The sequence below is a fragment of the Zonotrichia albicollis genome, chromosome 2 (genome assembly GCF_047830755.1).
Source record: "Zonotrichia albicollis isolate bZonAlb1 chromosome 2, bZonAlb1.hap1, whole genome shotgun sequence".
NCBI classification, from domain to species: Eukaryota; Metazoa; Chordata; class Aves; order Passeriformes; family Passerellidae; genus Zonotrichia; species Zonotrichia albicollis.
Window position 1 is genome coordinate 9,225,106 of NC_133820.1, and position 18,459 is coordinate 9,243,564.

The 18,459-nt window shown below is 39.5% G+C and overlaps 1 protein-coding gene across 8 annotated transcripts in view; it reads left to right on the top strand.

The window, feature by feature from the left end:
- Positions 1-17,610, top strand: part of ROBO1 (roundabout guidance receptor 1) — a 682,041-nt gene extending 664,431 nt beyond the window's left edge. For all 8 annotated transcript variants that reach the window (XM_074532705.1, XM_074532691.1, XM_074532716.1 and 5 more), the window contains 5 exons: positions 2,205-2,614; positions 4,970-5,122; positions 13,413-13,721; positions 15,100-15,302; positions 15,918-17,610. In XM_074532705.1, coding sequence (XP_074388806.1) covers positions 2,205-2,614; positions 4,970-5,122; positions 13,413-13,721; positions 15,100-15,302; positions 15,918-15,932 — 1,090 coding nt within the window. In that variant the 3' untranslated portion in view covers positions 15,933-17,610. The remainder of the gene's footprint in view (positions 1-2,204; positions 2,615-4,969; positions 5,123-13,412; positions 13,722-15,099; positions 15,303-15,917) is intronic.
- The last annotated feature ends 849 nt before the right edge of the window (positions 17,611-18,459 follow it).

Consider the following 18,459-nt stretch of genomic DNA (forward strand, 5'->3'; position numbering starts at 1 on the left):
CTGAAAAAATAAAATGTATATTTATTTTGTCCCTCCTACAATGGCTAAATCTAGCTTTGCTGAAAATCTTAGAATTTGTTAGTGCCTAATTTTGTCTTTTCCATCTTCCATTTTCAAAAGTTGTTTCTTTTTTCTTTTTTGCTGCATCCATCTCATCAGTTAAAGTAGTCATACAATTCTATTTATTTGATTTGTAAGGCTTGGCTGGCTACCTGTTCCATCTGCTTGTGTTGATACAACCCAGGGCTGCTGTTGAGGAATTGGGTGTCCTGTGCTCAGCAGCTGTAACCCATTCTGGAAGGGTGGGGTCCTGTTTGAATGTGGTGTGGCAATACTTTCAAACTAACAATACATTCCACGTGGTGCCCTTCCACATTGATTTTGGGTGTTTTGTAAACAGTGTATAGTGAAATGTTAAATGGTGTGTAGTGAAAATAATGCCTGAAATGCTGTTTGTCATAATTTTATTAGCTTTACTCATAGTTCTGCTGGGCGTTATTTACTGTGGTAGACAGAACCAGGCATCTAGAATAGGATTCTGGTTGTGAGAGTGAGTATTTCTCTGTCTAGTGATCTTGCTGGAAATATAGCAAACTGAAATACAAGGCTGTGGTCTGGAAGAGTCAAAAAGCAAAGAAAAAACCTAAGGATTTAGTGGGCTGGCAGGTGGTATCGTGTTGAACCCAGAGCTGAGATAGGAGACAATGTCACTGTGAAAGTGAGAACCTGCATCAGATAAAGGGAAAGAAGAATTGTTAATTCTGTGTGCCCGTGAACCAGCTGCTCTCAATTAGCCTATCCCTACAGGCTGGCAGCTAAACCACATTTTCAAGAACCCTAACATATTTTGTAACCAGTTGCCTGTCTTCTAAAACCAAAACCTAGAGAATAGACAAATATATCACAAGGACATTTGTCACAAGAGCTTTATTGGGCAAGGTCTCTAGACAAAGCAGGTACAGATTACAGGTAGCAACAGCTTCTGGGATTTGGGGGTGCTGTTGTAAAATGGTTATTGGATATTTATCCCTATTTCTAATTCTGTTCAGTACTTAATGCAGCAAGTGAGAAACAGTAATGATGTAGTCGAGGAAGGATCCAGTTGTCTCTTCCTATAGAGTCATAGGTCTTTCCATGCTAACATTTCTTTCCAAAATTAACATACATTCCCCTTTATTAAAATAAAAACAAACAAACAAACAAAATTGCATGTTATCCATACAAAAGAGTTGATTTAACCATGAGAGTCACCATTTCTCAATGAGATAATAAGAGGGCAAAGACAACAAAGGAAGATTACTTGTAAATTTTTTCAAAGCAGACTGCAGTAGAAATTCCTGTTGAGCACAGCCAGCAGTGAATGGGAGAGCCATTACTGCAGAAAGTGTGTTTTGCTGCCTGACAAATGGCACTTTAAGGGTGTGTCTGTGGCCCCATGAAGAACTGTTGACAATGTTGCTACCTGGAACTTCTGAGTGAAGTATTAACTAATCTTGAACATTAATCTGATATCTTATACTTTGCCTCCTTAAGCTGAAGATACCATTACTGACAAATTAGATCAAAATTAGTTTACCTATACACCTGTATGCACGTTGCTACCCCTAAGGCCTAAAACTAACATATGGTAGAAAATACTTTTATTTCATCACCTAGATCAATTTAAAAAAATAATGAAGTTGCAATCTCTCTTTTCATATCTTTCTGAATCACCAGGGTGGGTGGAGGGAAGACAATTTTAATGGAGCAATCTATTTGGATAGATGCATCTGTTGGCATCGATAGTTTCAAGCCATATGTTTACAGTTATTTCTTTTGCTTATACTCTCAAGGGTGCACAATTATTATTTTTTAATAGCCACATGATCTGTGACCAATTTTTTTTGTTACAGTTTTCTAAGTAATTAGCTCTACATGTGTTATTTAGAGAAAATGAATGGCTTTATCATTAAAGACAGTGATAAAGGGACAGTGTTAAAAATTCAGATTTCTTTGTGATAGATTTCAAGCTATATAGCTGGCAGTTCTGATTTACAGCAAAAGTATAAAAAACCAAACCTGAGCATTTCAGATATAAATTAGGTGGATTTAAAAAGGCCAGCCAAGCTTGCTGGGAAATAAAAAAAAAAAATTGCATCAATCTGCTGTTTCCTCTGACTTTGTTACATGATTTCAGTTCTTCTCACCCTTGTGTTTTAATGCAGACGTCAACCTGTGAGTCCTCCACCCCCTCCAAGGCCCATCTCCCCACCTCACACCTATGGATACATCTCAGGGCCCTTGGTGTCCGACATGGACACGGACGCCCCGGAAGAGGAGGAGGACGAGGCGGATATCGAGGTGGCCAAGATGCAGAACAGGAGGCTCCTGCTGCGTGGCCTGGAGCAGACCCCTGCCTCCAGCGTCGGGGACCTGGAGAGCTCCGTGACGGGCTCCATGATCAACGGCTGGGGCTCGGCCTCCGAGGAGGACAACATCTCCAGCGGGCGCTCCAGCGTCAGCTCCTCCGACGGCTCCTTCTTCACCGACGCCGACTTTGCACAGGCCGTGGCGGCAGCCGCCGAGTACGCCGGGCTCAAAGTGGCCCGGAGGCAAATGCACGAGGCAGCAGGAGGTGGGTGATCCTCTGCTCCATGTCGGGGTCTCTGCTTGTCAAAATGACCCCGAGAAAAGTTAGAAAGTCTAGAAAATCTCATTTCCCAGCCCGGCGCTTGAAGGAGGAGTCAGAGCTCTTAATTTCTCGGTCTCAAGGTTGTTTATTGTTCCTTATCTATAAAATTATTTCTCCTGTCCTGCTGAGCTCCCCTCAGCAAGACAGTCCGGGGCACTCTGCCTGCCCCTGAGCTGGTGTTATGTCTTTATACTAAAAACTACATATGCAATATTTACAATTACTTTCCAATACCTATCACCTATGTTAGACAGCGAGCTTCTACTCTAAACCAATCTAAAAGTGCCAACATCACAGCAGAAGATGGAGGCCAAGAAGGAGAAAGAGAAAGGCTGGACACGCCCAGATCCCTCCATCTTGCCCCCTGAACCTCCATTCTAAAAAACCCCAAAATCTACTTTTTCACCTCAGGTTAAATTCACTATCATTCTATTAATTTGTCATGGCTTGCAGATCTTCATCTAAGGTAACTTGCTCCACAGGTCATAATCAAAACCACAGGCATTTTGGGCTCTGTGCCAGGGGCTCTGGGACCCCTGGCAGGGGTCTTGGCTGCTCAGGACAGCCAGAGGAATGTCCTGGATTCTGGCATAGGAGAACCAAAATGTAGCCACTGTGGAATGAACCTGGCCATAGGTGCTTTCTGAACTCTTCTTCTTGGGATGTTTACAGGTCAGGAAGAGGCAGGACAGGAGTTTTGGTGAAACAGTTCAAATAAATTGCTGCTCTACAGTGTTTTTCATAAGTAGCTCGTAGTTCTTTGGTCTCACTGATTACAGACAAACACCAAAACACCAGCCCTACTGGTGGATTTGTACTCAGAACTGAATGAGAGAGGGGAAAATAAAGGATTATAGAAGTCTATCTTTTCCTAGTATAAGGCTCCCAGTGTTTTCAGTTACACAGAAGAGTGTTTCAGCCACAAGAGAAGATTTAATCCCTCTCTCTTGAAGTGTCCAAATAAATAGTAAACCTTTAGATTCATATTTTCCCTGGGTTTTTTTTTCTTTAGGAATTCTGTTCAGGCTTTTACTGCTTTATTATTGAGATGACCTGGCTTTGTGTTGGTTTCATATTTTGATAGCTGTTATGAATTGCATTTTAAATTATAGAGTATGCATATGCAGCAGGGCCTTATGCATATGTTTGTGTTTTCACTTTTCCTTTCTCCTGAAACACCACAGAACATATCAAACTTGTTATTTGAAATATTGTATTTTTTACAACATACTGGATACTAGTAACACTGTATATACACAGATATACTGGATATAGACGGTAGCCTTACTAGGAAAAATGGATATTGTTACACTTCATCTAAAGAGTACAGCAGGCTGGCATGCTGGTTTCAGGCAGTTCCATGAGTGTTTTGACAATCAATCCTATTAAACTGCCAGACCTGCAGAAGAGGTACTCTGTCACAACTGTGTCCACCCTGACTCCACAGATTTTCAACCTTCCTCCCACTTCAGATATCCTCTCCCAGTTAACAGTCCTTTGTTTCATTTCAACACAGCTGTTCATCATGAAGAGTGAGAGGGGAGGTAATTTAGTAATTCTGGATGAAATCCTGACCGATTGAAGTAGGTGTCAAAACTCCCATTCGTACGCACGGGGCCAGGATTTTATCCATTTTGTACAAATAAATTCCTATAAATATGTGTAGAGGCTTACATGTTTAGAAAAGGTCTTTTTACATACATTTGCTAATATTTTTGCAACAGTTAAGTTCATTAAGCAATGATCTATATATATTGGTATTGTGTGTGCCTGACTGCATGTCCTAAAAACATGACACTTCTTATCTGCAAATAATCTGTGATAAAATGCCAGCCATCCAGCTTCAATGCATTATTGAAAATTCACTCAAAGTGGCAGAGGAGACTTCTGTACCCTGCTGGTCACTTGCTCTGCTTATGGCAGGGGTGACCTTGTGTGGCCCAAGCTAGGGGAGGGGGAACATGAAAGGGAAATGTTCTGCTCTTTCCAGAAACTGGCTGGGTGGGAATCCTGCTTGTGCTTGCCTGCTGATGGATTTTGTGCTCCTGGGGCAGGAGCTACCAGCTAGCAAGCAGCTGGATAATTTCTGTGCAACCAAGCCAGCCTGCCTAATGATAGGATAGCAAATGCTCCGATTTAGTTACAGCTCATTCTAAAATTGGATGAGCTTTACTATTGTTCCAGCAGTGTATTTTTAGGTTTTGTACAGCTAGAGCATTCTGATATGAAAAGAAAAAGTATGAAAGGTCTTATTTTAGGTGAGAAGAATAATGGCTATTGTTCTGTAACCATTTGCAGGCCGTAGACATTTTCATGCATCGCACTGTCCCAGACCCACCAGCCCTGTATCCACCGACAGCAACATGAGTGCTGTTGTAATACAGAAGGTCCGACCTGCCAAAAAGCAAAAACACCAGCCAGGACATCTGCGCAGAGAAGTCTACACAGATGGTGAGTCCACTGAAATGGGTGAAAGCTTCAGTGAACCTTTCTAAATGCGCATTCAGTGCGTGCGCGTGAAATTTTTCCGCAGAGATAACACCGCGTTTCAGAATTCGGTGATTTGTGTTTCCTGTTGCTAAACAAGCTGAACAGTTTAATCATTTTAAATGCCAGAGTCCCTTAATACTGTACATTGATGCTGCCACTCCAGAGCCTTGCACCTGTTTTCTATAGTGTCCTAATCGGCTAATTACCGTCATTAGTTAAGAGCCCAGATAGCTTAAATAGTACAGTCATTGAGAATAATGCTTGGTTAGGATTAAAATCTTCGTTCACGTGACCGGCTAATAGAACCTACAGAATGTGCTTTTTCCTGAAAAAAAGCAATTCACCGTTCAAATGGTGGGCAGCACAAATTCAGTGAATTGTAATCCTGGCCACAGCATTGTTGCAAGCAGTTACTTTGTGAGTGAAAGCAAAATCTAATCATCTTCTCTCGTGCCTTCACACACAATATCAACTCTTGCTGAAAAGGTAGTGCTTGTATTCTCTTGGGGGTGTAGGATGATAATGCAAACATTGTGATGTTGTCTAGAGAGAGCCTTTAATGAAAATGCCTCAGGTGGTGCAGCTTTTATTAAAGCACTGCCTTCCAGTTGTATGAAGCAATCCGTGGGCTTTGTTGGAAATTCATGTAAGATAAATTCCCCAAGACTTAACCCATCTTGTCAAGTTTGCGGAATTTGCTAACAGGGGGAGATGTGGGGGAAGGGGAGGGGAGGCAAGGGAAAGGGAGAGAAGGGCAGAGCTCCCCACCTCCTGCTTCTCTCCAACAACAATCTGATTAGGACTTTCATTACCAGCCTGAATTTTTTCAAAGAGGGGCATCATTTGCCATTATCATATGAAAGGCTAATATTATAGATCCTTATCCAGGGTTACAAGAAGGGAGTTTTGAACCACTTCTCCCTGTGATTCCTGCCACTTGACGAAAAAATTTAATACAAAGCTCAAAGCATGATGAGCAGAAGTAATTTAGCAATGAGTGGTTGTCCGTGCTATTATCTGTACTTTATTGGGAGCATTTTCTCTCAGTAGCATCTATCTGATATTAGGCTGCGTTAAATGCTGGCATGACACAGTGCACCTGGGCCTCTTGGCTTGTGCCCAGGCCCCTTCTGTCAGCCAAACTGAGCTGTTGGAATATTATCTGATTTCAAGAGGTTATTGCAGTGCTTTTGTGCATGTTTGCTTCTGTGAAAGGACAACACAAGGTGTAAATCCCAAAACTGTACCAGACACGTTACGTTTATGAGAGTCCTGTAATGGCGTTTCACTGGATTTTTATTGACATTTTATCAGCTTTTATTCTCTTGAAGAGAATGCTCTTAACTGAATAATTGGCAAAGCATCAAGCCTCAATACAAACACAATAGTTAGGACATCAGAAATAAATAAATAAAGGTGTTTTATGTGGCCATTTGCCTCTAACACAGGGATAAATAAGAGGTGGGCCTGTATTTGATGGCAGGTTTTTTGTGAAAGTAGTTATACAGAGTTAAATCATAGAACTATTGTCATTAGATGTTGCAATATAAATCTGACAATCATGATCAATATTTGTTTTGTGTTATGTAGCACCTGCTTACTTCAGCATATTTTCTAATTAGGTAAGAATTTCCACTAACCTTTTTATAGTGCTATACAGTATGGTCATTCAGGGAGTAGCAAATTATGGCTTTAATTCCTGCAGATCTAATAAAATCTAGTTCAAAGGTTGAAGGACTAGTTTGGTTTTGATATTTTTTAATTATTATTTTTTCCCCTCAGTCTATTTGCATAAGTATATAATTTATTTATTTATTTATTATTATATTTTTCCCCTCAGTATATTTGGAACCTTACTGTACATTCTAACCATTCACTTTAATAGCCTCATCTAGTATATTGTGACCCTTTAGAATTAGCTATAAAGTAACATATGGTAATTTCTTTCCTTAGGTAGAGAAAAGTGGTATGGATGCGTGATTGAAACATTTAAGCACAATTGACCTTTCTGAGATATACTTAGGTTTTTATACTGGCTTGATGACAATTATGTATCTTTTTTCATAAAGTAGTGCCTGATACAGAGTTGTTTTTTTCTCTCATAATGAGTAAACATATATGTGTTTGTAGTAGTAGGGGAATAAAAAGCAGAAGTATTCAATAAATACTGAAAAGAGAAAAATATTTTCCTTCATTACTTTCTCAGCCTCTAAAATGGCATTTCAAAGAATTGCATAGAAAGCATTTTCTACTGTTCCCAAATTACCTGAATTAGTACTTGCTAGTACTTCTTTGAAATACAAGTGTAATGAAGAATTTAAATGATTAGTTGACAGGAAAAATATATAAGTAAATTAAAGATTTTCATGAATAGTTGAAAATGCCAGGAGTATTATCAGCAGCAATATATATAAATCTTTCAAAATTCTCTTTTTTTGCTATCATCATACAGACAAATCTGTGAAAGAGGTTGGCCTTTCTGAAGGTGTGTTTGTTACTAATGTAGCAATAAAAGGCCTACTGCTACCTGTTTTTAAATAAGAGTGCTCTCTGATCTACTCTGCACAGTCCAAGTAGTAACAATTTTGTATTTTCTGTGAGCATTAGTTCAAGTCAGTTGCCACTTTATGTGGGATGAGATTTCAAGTCACTTGTTTTGTTCCTTGACAGTCATCCAGGCAGTGAAATGTTCTTCATATTTGTTGCTAAAAATCTTTGCGCAGTAGGTGGTAAGGATTAAAATGTATGAATTTTTAATTGCTCTTCATTTAGCCTTTTAGGAGAGTTTACTAAGAATGCATTACAAGAACCAACTAGCAGATGTACCCTCCTTCTCAACCTTGGCTGACCTACTTACATATTTAATTTAGAAAACCAAACTTTAAAAGGATATGTTTGTCTTTTCTAAAAATATAAGTGGGAGACTCCCCTCTGAACTGTCTTGAATTGCTTTATCAGTTGTTACAAACCCTAGAATTGTAAGCATTTAGATAAAAAGGATAAAAGTACTTTGCATTTTTCTGATTCAGTAGGTCTTTCAGTAGAAATTATGCCTTTCACAGTTCACATGAGATTTTAAATCTCTGATTCTTCTTTAAATCTCTGAGTGAGGAAAAAATACTAAACAGTTTTGCAGCTAACTGGCTGAGACTGTCACTGAGTTATTTAGCTGTGTTACCAATGACATGATGTCAGGGCAGCTGAATTTCTCACAAAAGGCAGTTGAACATCTGCCAAATATTCCTTGAATTTTCACTTGGAAATGTTAAGCCTTTATGCATGCCAACACCATTTGTACTTTTTGTCTCCCTCTGCCTGTGCAGTACAAAACAATCTACTCTGTATGAGGCAAATTTTAGCAAGGTACAAAAAAAAGTAGGAATGCATTTCTTACTCTGCTAAAAATCAGCTTGTTACTGAATTATAATAATTTTCAGATGCTTGTCCTCTTCTCAGTCCTTACTTCTGAGCCCATTATTTTTTTTAAATACAGAATTTTTTACTTGAGGGAAGTTTTGTGGAGTGAAAATTGTTTTGATAATTATGCAAATGTACATAAAAAAAAAAAAAAGGCAACAGCTTTCATACATCATACTGGGCTTTGCTGTATTAATTTGTCCATTCAGTTGTTGTGTACAGTGTGAGCCATGTTTCTTGAGAGACAAAGCATGAAAACAATTTCACTACATGAATAATAGCTCAGATTATGATGTGTCTGGAAATCTTAAATGCTGGCTAAGGCTTTTTCAAGTCAGGAACAATGTTGAGTTTTGCCTACCAGCATGAACATAAAATAGACCAAAAATTCACTTTGTATCTTACAGAATGATAGAATGGCCTAGGTTGGAAGGAACCTCAAAGGTTATGTGGTTCTAACCCCCTGCCATGGCCAGGGACACCTTAGGCCAGGTTGCTCAGAGCCCATCCAGCCTTGCCTTGAGCACTTCCAGGGGCCTTCTTTAGTATTACATGAAATCTGTAACTGCTGTTTTCTTCAGGGTATGACTGAAAAAATCTGCAGCTTGATGGAGTTTAACAGAGAGAGTTGCCTAATGAGGCCTAATTCCCTCATTGGTCACTACTTACAGTTAATCTTGTTGTGCTTATTTGTGGTGTCTCCACTTTAGTGTTAACCTAATTTAGCAGATTATTTTTCCTCAACACTGTTTAGCTTATGCCTTGGTTCCTGTGTGTGTTCTCATTTAGAAAATTATCCTCTCCCCTTTCAAAAGACACCTATGCAAGGTTTCTCCTGTAGGAGAAACCTTTCTCCTGAACTATGAAATGGCATCCATTAATTGTTTGAGTTACATGGGAAGCAGGATAACGGTGATACATAGACATGAATGAAACATGTGAGCACAGCTGACCTTTAACAAATACTTCTGAGTTCTTCTCCATGGGTTTGATGTTGCTTTGTGATTTATTTTTATTCCTTACAATGGAAGCTTCCATTTTGCTTTTAATAAGAAGTGTGTCAGTTTGTACTCGAGGAGGTAGATTGAATCTGGATTTTCTCTGTGATCTGAGCTGTTAAAATAAATACCACAGGGGTGTAATAGTGTTGACCTCTGAAAGGGATTTTTTTTTTCCCTCTGTTAAGGATTCTTCTCAGTCAGAAGCACTGTGTTATAATGAAGATTTTTATAGTTTCCCTGCAGGTTGCAAAAATGTTCTTGAAAGCAAATATCACTTTTCTTTAGTTATTACTGTACCTACCCGTAGAGCTGCTGCCAGTTTATGAAATATTTTATTTCAGTGCATCTTCCCTTCCATAGTGAAGATTCAACACTACTTTGTTCCTTTTCCTGTGTAGCTGTAGAGGATTCTTGAACAAAGTAGTTTGTTCCAAGCAGTATTTCACAGGCTACAGGAATGTTCCTTCCCTTCGTATTTGTTCAGCCATGGCACATCTGCTGGACATGGGCTCCAAGGGAGGCTGAAAAGGCTGATGTTGGATATCGACACTCCCTTTACATCAGCAGGTTCCAGAGAAGGGCTGTTCAGTGCTTTATTGAGGAGAAAGTGAGTGGAGCAGGCAAGACACAAGACATTGCATTGTCCTGGCTTCAGCTGGGGTAGAGTTAATTTATTCTCAGCAGCTGTTGCAGGCCTTTGTTTTGGATCAGAATAAGAATGGTGTTGATGATGTTTTTTTACTAAGGTGTGTTTATCCTAAATCAAAGACTTGTTTTTTTTCTTGTCTTATGCACTGCCAGGTGAGGAGGTGCACAGAAGAAACTGGGAGGGAGCGTAGCTGCGACAGGTGACCCAAACTGACACAAGGGATGTTCCACACCCTGGAACATTGTGTCCAGTATATAAACTGGGGATTTACCCAGAGGGGTTCAGGAAGAGGGGTCTGGCATTCATTGGTCAGTGGATGGTGACCAAACTGGGTGACCAGTGGGTGGTGAGCAATTGCATTGTGCATCACTTTTTTTCCCCCTCATTGTTATCATTATTGTTATTGTTTACCGTTATTGTATTATTTTCCTTTTCAATTATTAAACTATTCGTAGCTCAACATACAACTTTTATTTTGATCCACTGGGATGAGAGAGGTGAAAGGTTGAGCAAGTGGCTGAGAGGAATTTCATCTCCAGCTGGGCTTAAAACCATGACAGTCCTTTTTGGTGCCCAGCAGGGACCCCAAAGGGTTGAGATAAGGACAAATGTAACCTGCGTTAAAAGAAAAGCACTGGTTGCAAAAGTCTACACTTCTGAGTTTGAGTATCTTCATTTTGAGTCAGTGTGTCCACTTCTGAGGGAAGATATACTGTGAGGAGAAAGTTTTCCTCAGGAAGGAAAGAATTGTTGGAATCTCCACAGGCTCATTTGGAGTTTGTCTTATTTTTTAATCCAAGTTCTGTAATTGCTGTCAGTAATTGCTGTAAGTGTTCTGTGAGGGGTGGGGTCCATCCTCAGCTTTGCTTTGGAAGAATAGTTCTTGTGCTCAATAAGCTTTAGTCTGGATTGACATGGATTTATGCACTGGGCTTTCGAGGAACAAATTACACACAACTGAGGTCTTAGGCAGATTTCACATGATTGCTGATTTGTAAGAGGGTTATATACTTACATGTACTTCTTCAGAACAACACTTTCTGCAGCAGGTATTAACTCTTAAGATCACATGGGTGTGGATCTTTGTGATCCAAAAATTCAAATTCAGATCTACAGAGCTGGGCAGGCCAGTGAAAGTAGTTTGGTTTGAACCTCACCTGCCACCAAAGAGCATTTTTGGACATTTTCAGAAGACGTGGTCTGAGTGCTACTCTGATGTCTGGAATTACAGACTTTCACTGCTGAGGCTGTGAACAGAGGTTACCTCTTCAAACCATGTTTAGCAGTTACAGATAACAAAGGAATGCACCATAAATGATTCTGAGCTTTCTTGCCAAGTATGTTGTAAGGTTTGGTGCTGTGACCACTTCCCTGTGAGCCTGTTCCAGTGCCCAGCCACTCTCTGGGTAAAGAACCTTTTCCTGATATACAATCTAAACCTCCCTTTCATTTTGATTCAGGCACTTGAGTTTATCCAAGCTTACATAATTCCTTTTTGGAGTTTGCAAATGACAGTCTGTTTTCTTAAAAGATACCTGCAAATACTGAGTGTTAGGTAGATACTCAAAATTAAGTCTCAATAGTCAGTTGTTTAGCTGCTCTCCAAAACTAAAAATCAACAAACAAACTACCCTGATGGGATTTTTTGTTTGTTTGCTTTGTTTGTTTATTGTGGGTTTTTTTTCCACCAAGACAGTAGAGTTATTGCAGCAAGATATAATTTCCCTGAAGTATGTCCAACCTTATGAACCATACTTTTTGACATCTTTCTTCCTCATCATTCCAGTCAAGCCAATTGATAAAATTCCCAGTCTTGTTTAGGACAGGTAAAGGATAATTCCAAGATATGTCATCAGGTGAGTGTGATGGATGGTTCCCAGTAAGCTTACACACAGCACTGAATTCTGCATTGCTTCAGTCTTTCCACAGGGTTGGAGCTCATGCTTTGTGTCACCGGAAAACCTCTCAAAAATGTCTGGCATCTGCCATATCTGAACTTACATGTTTATGTTAGATATCTAGTTTTTCTTACTCAGGATTACTACCTTTATTTTTTAGCCCAATTTAGGTAAATTTGAAACATTTTATTGAATAGACGCAGAATTAGCTGTATATATAGTGATGGTGTTTGAAAAACACAGCTGCTCCCTGATTTTTGTGGAAGTAGAAAGCACACTATTACAAAAGGCTGATGTTTCAATTTTTGATAGTGATAGGTTTTTTCGTAGCAATTTCACTTGAGAATATTAGCCTCATCTCACTTTTTTAAACTGTTGTTCTCTTAAATCCATATGAATTGTGCCTGTACCTTTATTGTGAACTGCTTTTGTATTGCCACTCCCTTGCTTGACTCCTATATTTTTCCTTCACGTTAATATTCCACAGAGCACTGTTGTATCTCGATGAACATTTTACATATTCTAGTTTTATGTCCTAATGCAAGAATAGAAAATTATAATGAAGTAAATAATGTGTGTTCTTTATAAATAGCATTTTTAGAAGTTCAGAATTTTAGAAACCCTTAAGCTGTGCTAATTTAAAGAGACAAATCCAGAAGTCTTTGTGTGTCTTTTCTTTTTTTTTTTTTTCTGAGAGCTTATTACTTCATTGACTGCACTATTTTTTTTTTAATATGTCATGACATAACCACAGACATCAAGAATATGTGTGTTATTTTAACCTACTATTTTAAAGGAAGAGTGTAATGATGCATATGGTTTATCTTTACATATGTCAGCAATGCATCTGATACATGTTCTTACATCCCAGCTCATTTGCTTTAATGCTCACTACACTGAAGACCTTGAACAATTCTGCCGTATTCTTGAATGGACTTAGCAAACAATTACAAATGTCAGGAAGGAGATGTTATTATCCTTAATTCTTTGCTGGTATCCATAACTGATATCCAAGAGCCTGAAGTTTTTGGTAATGATTATTAAGAAAATATTGTGATTTGAAAAGGCAGGGAGAGGTCATCCTTTGTGTTTTTAAAGCTCAAGCTTTTGGAAAAATACTCATCAGCAGTTTCAACAGTAACATAACACTTTTTGGGGTGGGGAGAGGAGGGCAGAAAGCAAACAAGAGCATCTGTTTCTTCAGTACAAAGTCAAATGTTATTTCTTAATTTCACTGGTGTGCAATGTCATTGTAATTACTGTCAATTTCTCTTTCACCCCCCCAGATCTGCCCCCTCCTCCAGTGCCCCCTCCGGCCATCAAGTCCCCGACGGCGCAGTCCAAGGCGCAGCTGGAGGTGCGGCCGGTGCTGCTGCCCAAGCTGGCCTCGGTGGACGGCAGGACGGACAGATCGGCGGACAGGAAGGGAGCCAGCTACAAGGGCAGGGACGGGGCGGAGGGCAGGCAGCACCCCGACCTGCGGACGGGCTCGGCCGAGCGCCGGGAGCCCCTGGAGCCGCCGGGAGACGGCAAAGCGCGAGCCAGCAAAGCACCAAAACGCGATGGCGCACCAGCAAAGAGTCATCTTCTCCAAGGTGGTTCTGCCTGCCCAGGGCAGGGTGGAGAGCTGGGTGTGGGGCACTGGGAGCTCTGCAGGCTGGTGGTGGGGAATTAGAGCTGCTGAGGTGCCACTGTTTATCATAACTGTGGTGTTAGTATATGGGTCACGCTGGAGGATCTTGTTAGGGCAAGACGAGCTTACTACAAAAGCATTCCTTTTTTATTTTGCTACCCTTAGACACATCATGTATTAAAGGTAATGCTGAGAAAACCAAAAGAAATATTCCTCAAGAGCTGTAAGGATCAATACCCCTGCTCCTACCATACACTTTAGTCTACTTATATTTAATGTATGTAATTATAATCCGGTTTATAAGGAGGCTGAATGAAGCCAGACAGTAGATTGGTAAATCAGAAACTTAACTTTCCAAGCAAAGGATCAACACTTGACCCATTTTGCCAATTTGTAGAGGACAAAAGGACATTGATCAATTTGTAAAGGACAAAAGGGACAAATTGACATTTGTCAATTTGTAGTGGACAAAAGGGCGCTTGGCCCATTTTGCTAATTTGTAGAGGACAAAGGGACAAACCAGAGGACAAACCAGAGTGATAACTGGTCCTGTTTCAAGAGTAAGTAAGAAAACCCTAGTAGCTGTGGGTTAATTATAAATACTAACCCACACAGCATTATATGAGCCAGACCTGATCAAGGAAATCTCTTATATATGAAAAGGGCTAAGTTTGCTAATTAATGGAACATGCCAAGAGTTCACCAAGAGCACAGATTGATACAAATGCCTGGTCCCCAGATTGATACAAATGCCTGGTCCTTTCTACCTACAGGTGTTTAGGGAAAACATCAGGGGTGTTTGGGTATTAAGTTGGTTAAGTGGGCGTGTAAATAAAAGTTTGATTACAGTGGATTGCTGTAGAGAAAAGTTATTAGAATGCAACCACAGAGGATGGTGGTGAAATATTAAGGCATGGCTACTGATTGTGTCTCAAATTCAGCCTGAGAAATGCGGGGTCCAGTATTTAGATGGAGTGAGTTCCCTGTATCCTACTTGTATTCTCATTTCCTCCTATTCTGTCACATCAAATATATGCTACAAGTGGTGGGTTTTTTTCATTTTCCTGTAGAACATGGAACAGGGATCCTAAATTGAAATGAAATGGACACTAATCATGAATTAGTTTTTCTGTAGTGAATGTTTCCATGTAAAGACTATAAATTTCTTTGAGAAAGCTTCTATAGTGCTGCTATGGAAGCAGCATATTTCATGTTCTTGTCAGGCATCACTTTAAACCTCCTGAGAATCATAAAAAGTAAATCAACTGCGTGCAGAAATTTTAGGTTCACAGTGTCTCTGGGCTAGTAAACATAACAATGTTAAACATTTCATTATACAGAGGACATCCTGCCATATTCTAGACCAACATTTCCAACATCAAATAATCCTAGAGATCCCAGCTCCTCCAGCTCCATGTCGTCAAGAGGGTCAGGAGGCAGACAGAGGGCAGATCAAGCAAATCTAGCCCGAAGGAATGTTGCAGAAATGCAAGTACTGGGAGCCTATGAACAAGGAGAAGAGGAAGAAGAAGAAGAGATGGAGGTAACTGCATTTGTAATACCTGAAGATGACTGCAATAAAGCTGGTTTGTTTTATTTTAGATGCCAGGAAATAACACTTTTGAACCAGAAATATTCAGGAAAATTAGTGCATTTATGTGTCCATTAATGTTATGCCCAATCCAAGTAAACAAACTAGGAATGTGTCGAAACATAAAAAACAAATCTTATATAGTATAATGTAAGTGTCACCACAGTAAAACTTATGGAACAGGACTTGCAGAAATACAATAGTTTGAAGAGCACTTTGCACTACCCAGATTCTTTCAAAACTGAAAATAAAGAACTAGAGCATCTAAGAACACCATGGCATTGCCTTTCACATCTTTTGACAGTTTATCATTCTGTAGATACTAAGATACAATTTTTTTTATTGGATACTAAGATACAAATCTTTTTCTTTACTCTTTCTGCCTAATGATATTAATTCAATTTAAATACTGATTGTAGAAAGGATGGCCATAACACAGTCACACTACTGTGCATAATTTAAAGTAGTAATTATCATTCTTAGAAAATCTCTAAGAAATATGTAAAATAAATTTTAAAATTATAAAGGTTAACATGTATTAATTCATATCCTCTTTTTTTAATACAGGAAACAGAAAGCTGAAGACAACGACATGTACTGTAACAGGCTTTTAAAATCTAATCAGAAAAAAAATAAATCACTTAAGATGCCTCAAGTCTGATGATGTTTGACGCCAGAAATAATGTTCAGTGCAATCAGAGTGTACAATTTTTCCTTTTTCCTCATGCCATCAGAATGCTAGTTTTTATTTTACTCCTTCTTTGTAAACCCTCCTCACTAGGAACGGCCCTCGCCTACTCCGCAAGGCCGAGTGCGTCGCCTTCGCTGCCCCAGCAGGCAGGGAAGCTGCTGTTCGAGGTGCTTGGGCCAGCTGCTGCTCCAGGATTGGGCCAGAAGGGAATTCCAGGGCCTGGGATGGATTCCCGGCTTTCTCCCCAGCCCGGCGGCGCTCAGCGCTGCCAGCTCTGCAGTGAGCCAGTCGGTGACACCGCGAGGGACACGGCAGTGACCAAGGAGCTGCCCAGGGGAACAGTGCACAACAGCCTCTGCTTCTCGGGGTTCCTCTGTGCTCTGCAGCCACTGCAAATGCTATCTTGCAGTTCTGACACTGTGTGTCTTGTGGTCTGCCAGTCTCTTGCTAACCTTTTGCAGATGATACAGTTTGACAAATGAAAGTAAAATTAATTTGGGACGAGATGGCTCTTATTGTAAATATGTACTCATTTTAAACCCCTGTGGTACTTTGATTTGTCTTTCCATTTTCATCATTAAGTACATTCTTATTAAAAATGTCCTTTGGGATAGGCAGGAGGTAAGCCAATGTGATTGCTGTTTGCCTAATCATAGCATGAGCAAGTTTATCTAAAACTTTTTTCCAATTTTCAACTTCAACACTGCTTATGAAAAAAAACCAATGGACATTTTTAGTAATAATTAGGTAATATCATCAACTGCTACTGGCCCAAATCTCAGACCTCTACTTGTGTCAATTCACCTTAAAGAAGAAGTGCCACTTAAAGAAGTTTTGTTTGATCTTGGCAATGATTTTTTGTAATGCACTGCTTATCTTTTTTTTTTTTTTTGGTTTTAAAAGCACAATCACTAAACTTTGTTTGTAAACCATTGTAACTATTAACCTTTTTTTTGTCTTATTGAAAATGTTAAGCATTTGTTTGGGATATTTTTCATCTTTTTGTTAATGCTCTATGTTTGTATTTGGAATATTTGAATGATGACAGATGGTAAAGTAACAAATGTTAATGTGGGCCATAATCAAAACACTTCTCACTTTTCCTGGACTTACAGAAAATTACCAATTTTTCTGTGGCCTCTTTCAACATTGGATTATCATTAAAGCTGAAATAGAGGCATTAGTTGCATTGAATTTGCCAAATGATGTCCTCTGTCTGTAGATTTTCTGATCTTTTTTGTAATTATAAAATTTCTTTGTCATTGGTGCTAATGGAAAAATGTGTGTTTGTTTATTGACAGATATCAGGACTAGCCCCAATGGAAAAAAAAGGAAAAAAAAAAAGTGTTTTGGTGTTTACCGAGGACTGAAATTTTTCATTTAGCTAATTTTTAAAGAAAGGTTCCATAGAAAGGGTGTGCAGTACTAAAGGAAAATCCATGTGATTAATGTTTTCATTATGTTCATGTAAGAAACCTCATATTTTAGCCATAATTTTGCATACTGAGGATCCAATAATCAGAAAAGTAATTTTTGTCACATTATTTATTAAAAATGTTCTCAAATACATTATCTTTTCTGTGTAGTTTCTTATGTTCCCTGAAGCATAATTTTAGGGGTAACTCTAATCTTATTTCTATTGGCAAGAGCCAGGGTCTGTTCCACTGAAATCATACAGCTACAGTAGCATAAGGAAATGGGGAGAGCTGAATGCAGCCTAGGATTTTACATAATTACAGTTGATTGCCTTAAAGATCTGATTTCTGGGTGCTTCATGGACTGTGATAATGAAAACTTCTCTCAGCCTGCCAATTTCCAGTGAGAGCTGATGGAGAAAATCTGTACCAACAAAGCATTCACCTCGGGGGTGAGACACATTGGCTACAAAGGAGGTGAGATCCAAGTGAAGAGGATGAGTGTTCAGGATGTTTTCTGGGACCTTCACAAATTCAAGTTTCCTTTTCATTCCTGCTGTCCTTTGGCCATTCTGTGGTTGGCAGAGCACTGCTGTGGGTCATGGTGGAGTAGGTGATGGTCTCTTTTCCCCTCTTGTATTTTCATAAGCTTGCAATCATACTGATCACCCTTTCCTTATCCTCTGCCCTTCACCCCAGTTAAAAATCACTGATTTTGGCTGACACACTTCTCTGCTCTCTAGCCACGGAGCACTGATGGAACCTTAACAGGCACAACTCTCAGGTACAGTTTTTTTCATAACTGCAGCTTTGAAGTGAATATAAAATTTAGGATTAAGTTGAATGTGTGGCCTTTCTGTGCTGATTTTTTTGGGATGTCTTCAGTCCTGGTGCCTCAAGTCAGCATGTGTTAAAGCCAGCATTCTCCAGGCAGGAGCCCACAGGAAGCCTGGGATGCGCTGTCGTAGACATCTTTTTGTGAAAATCCTTTCTTAGGAATTTT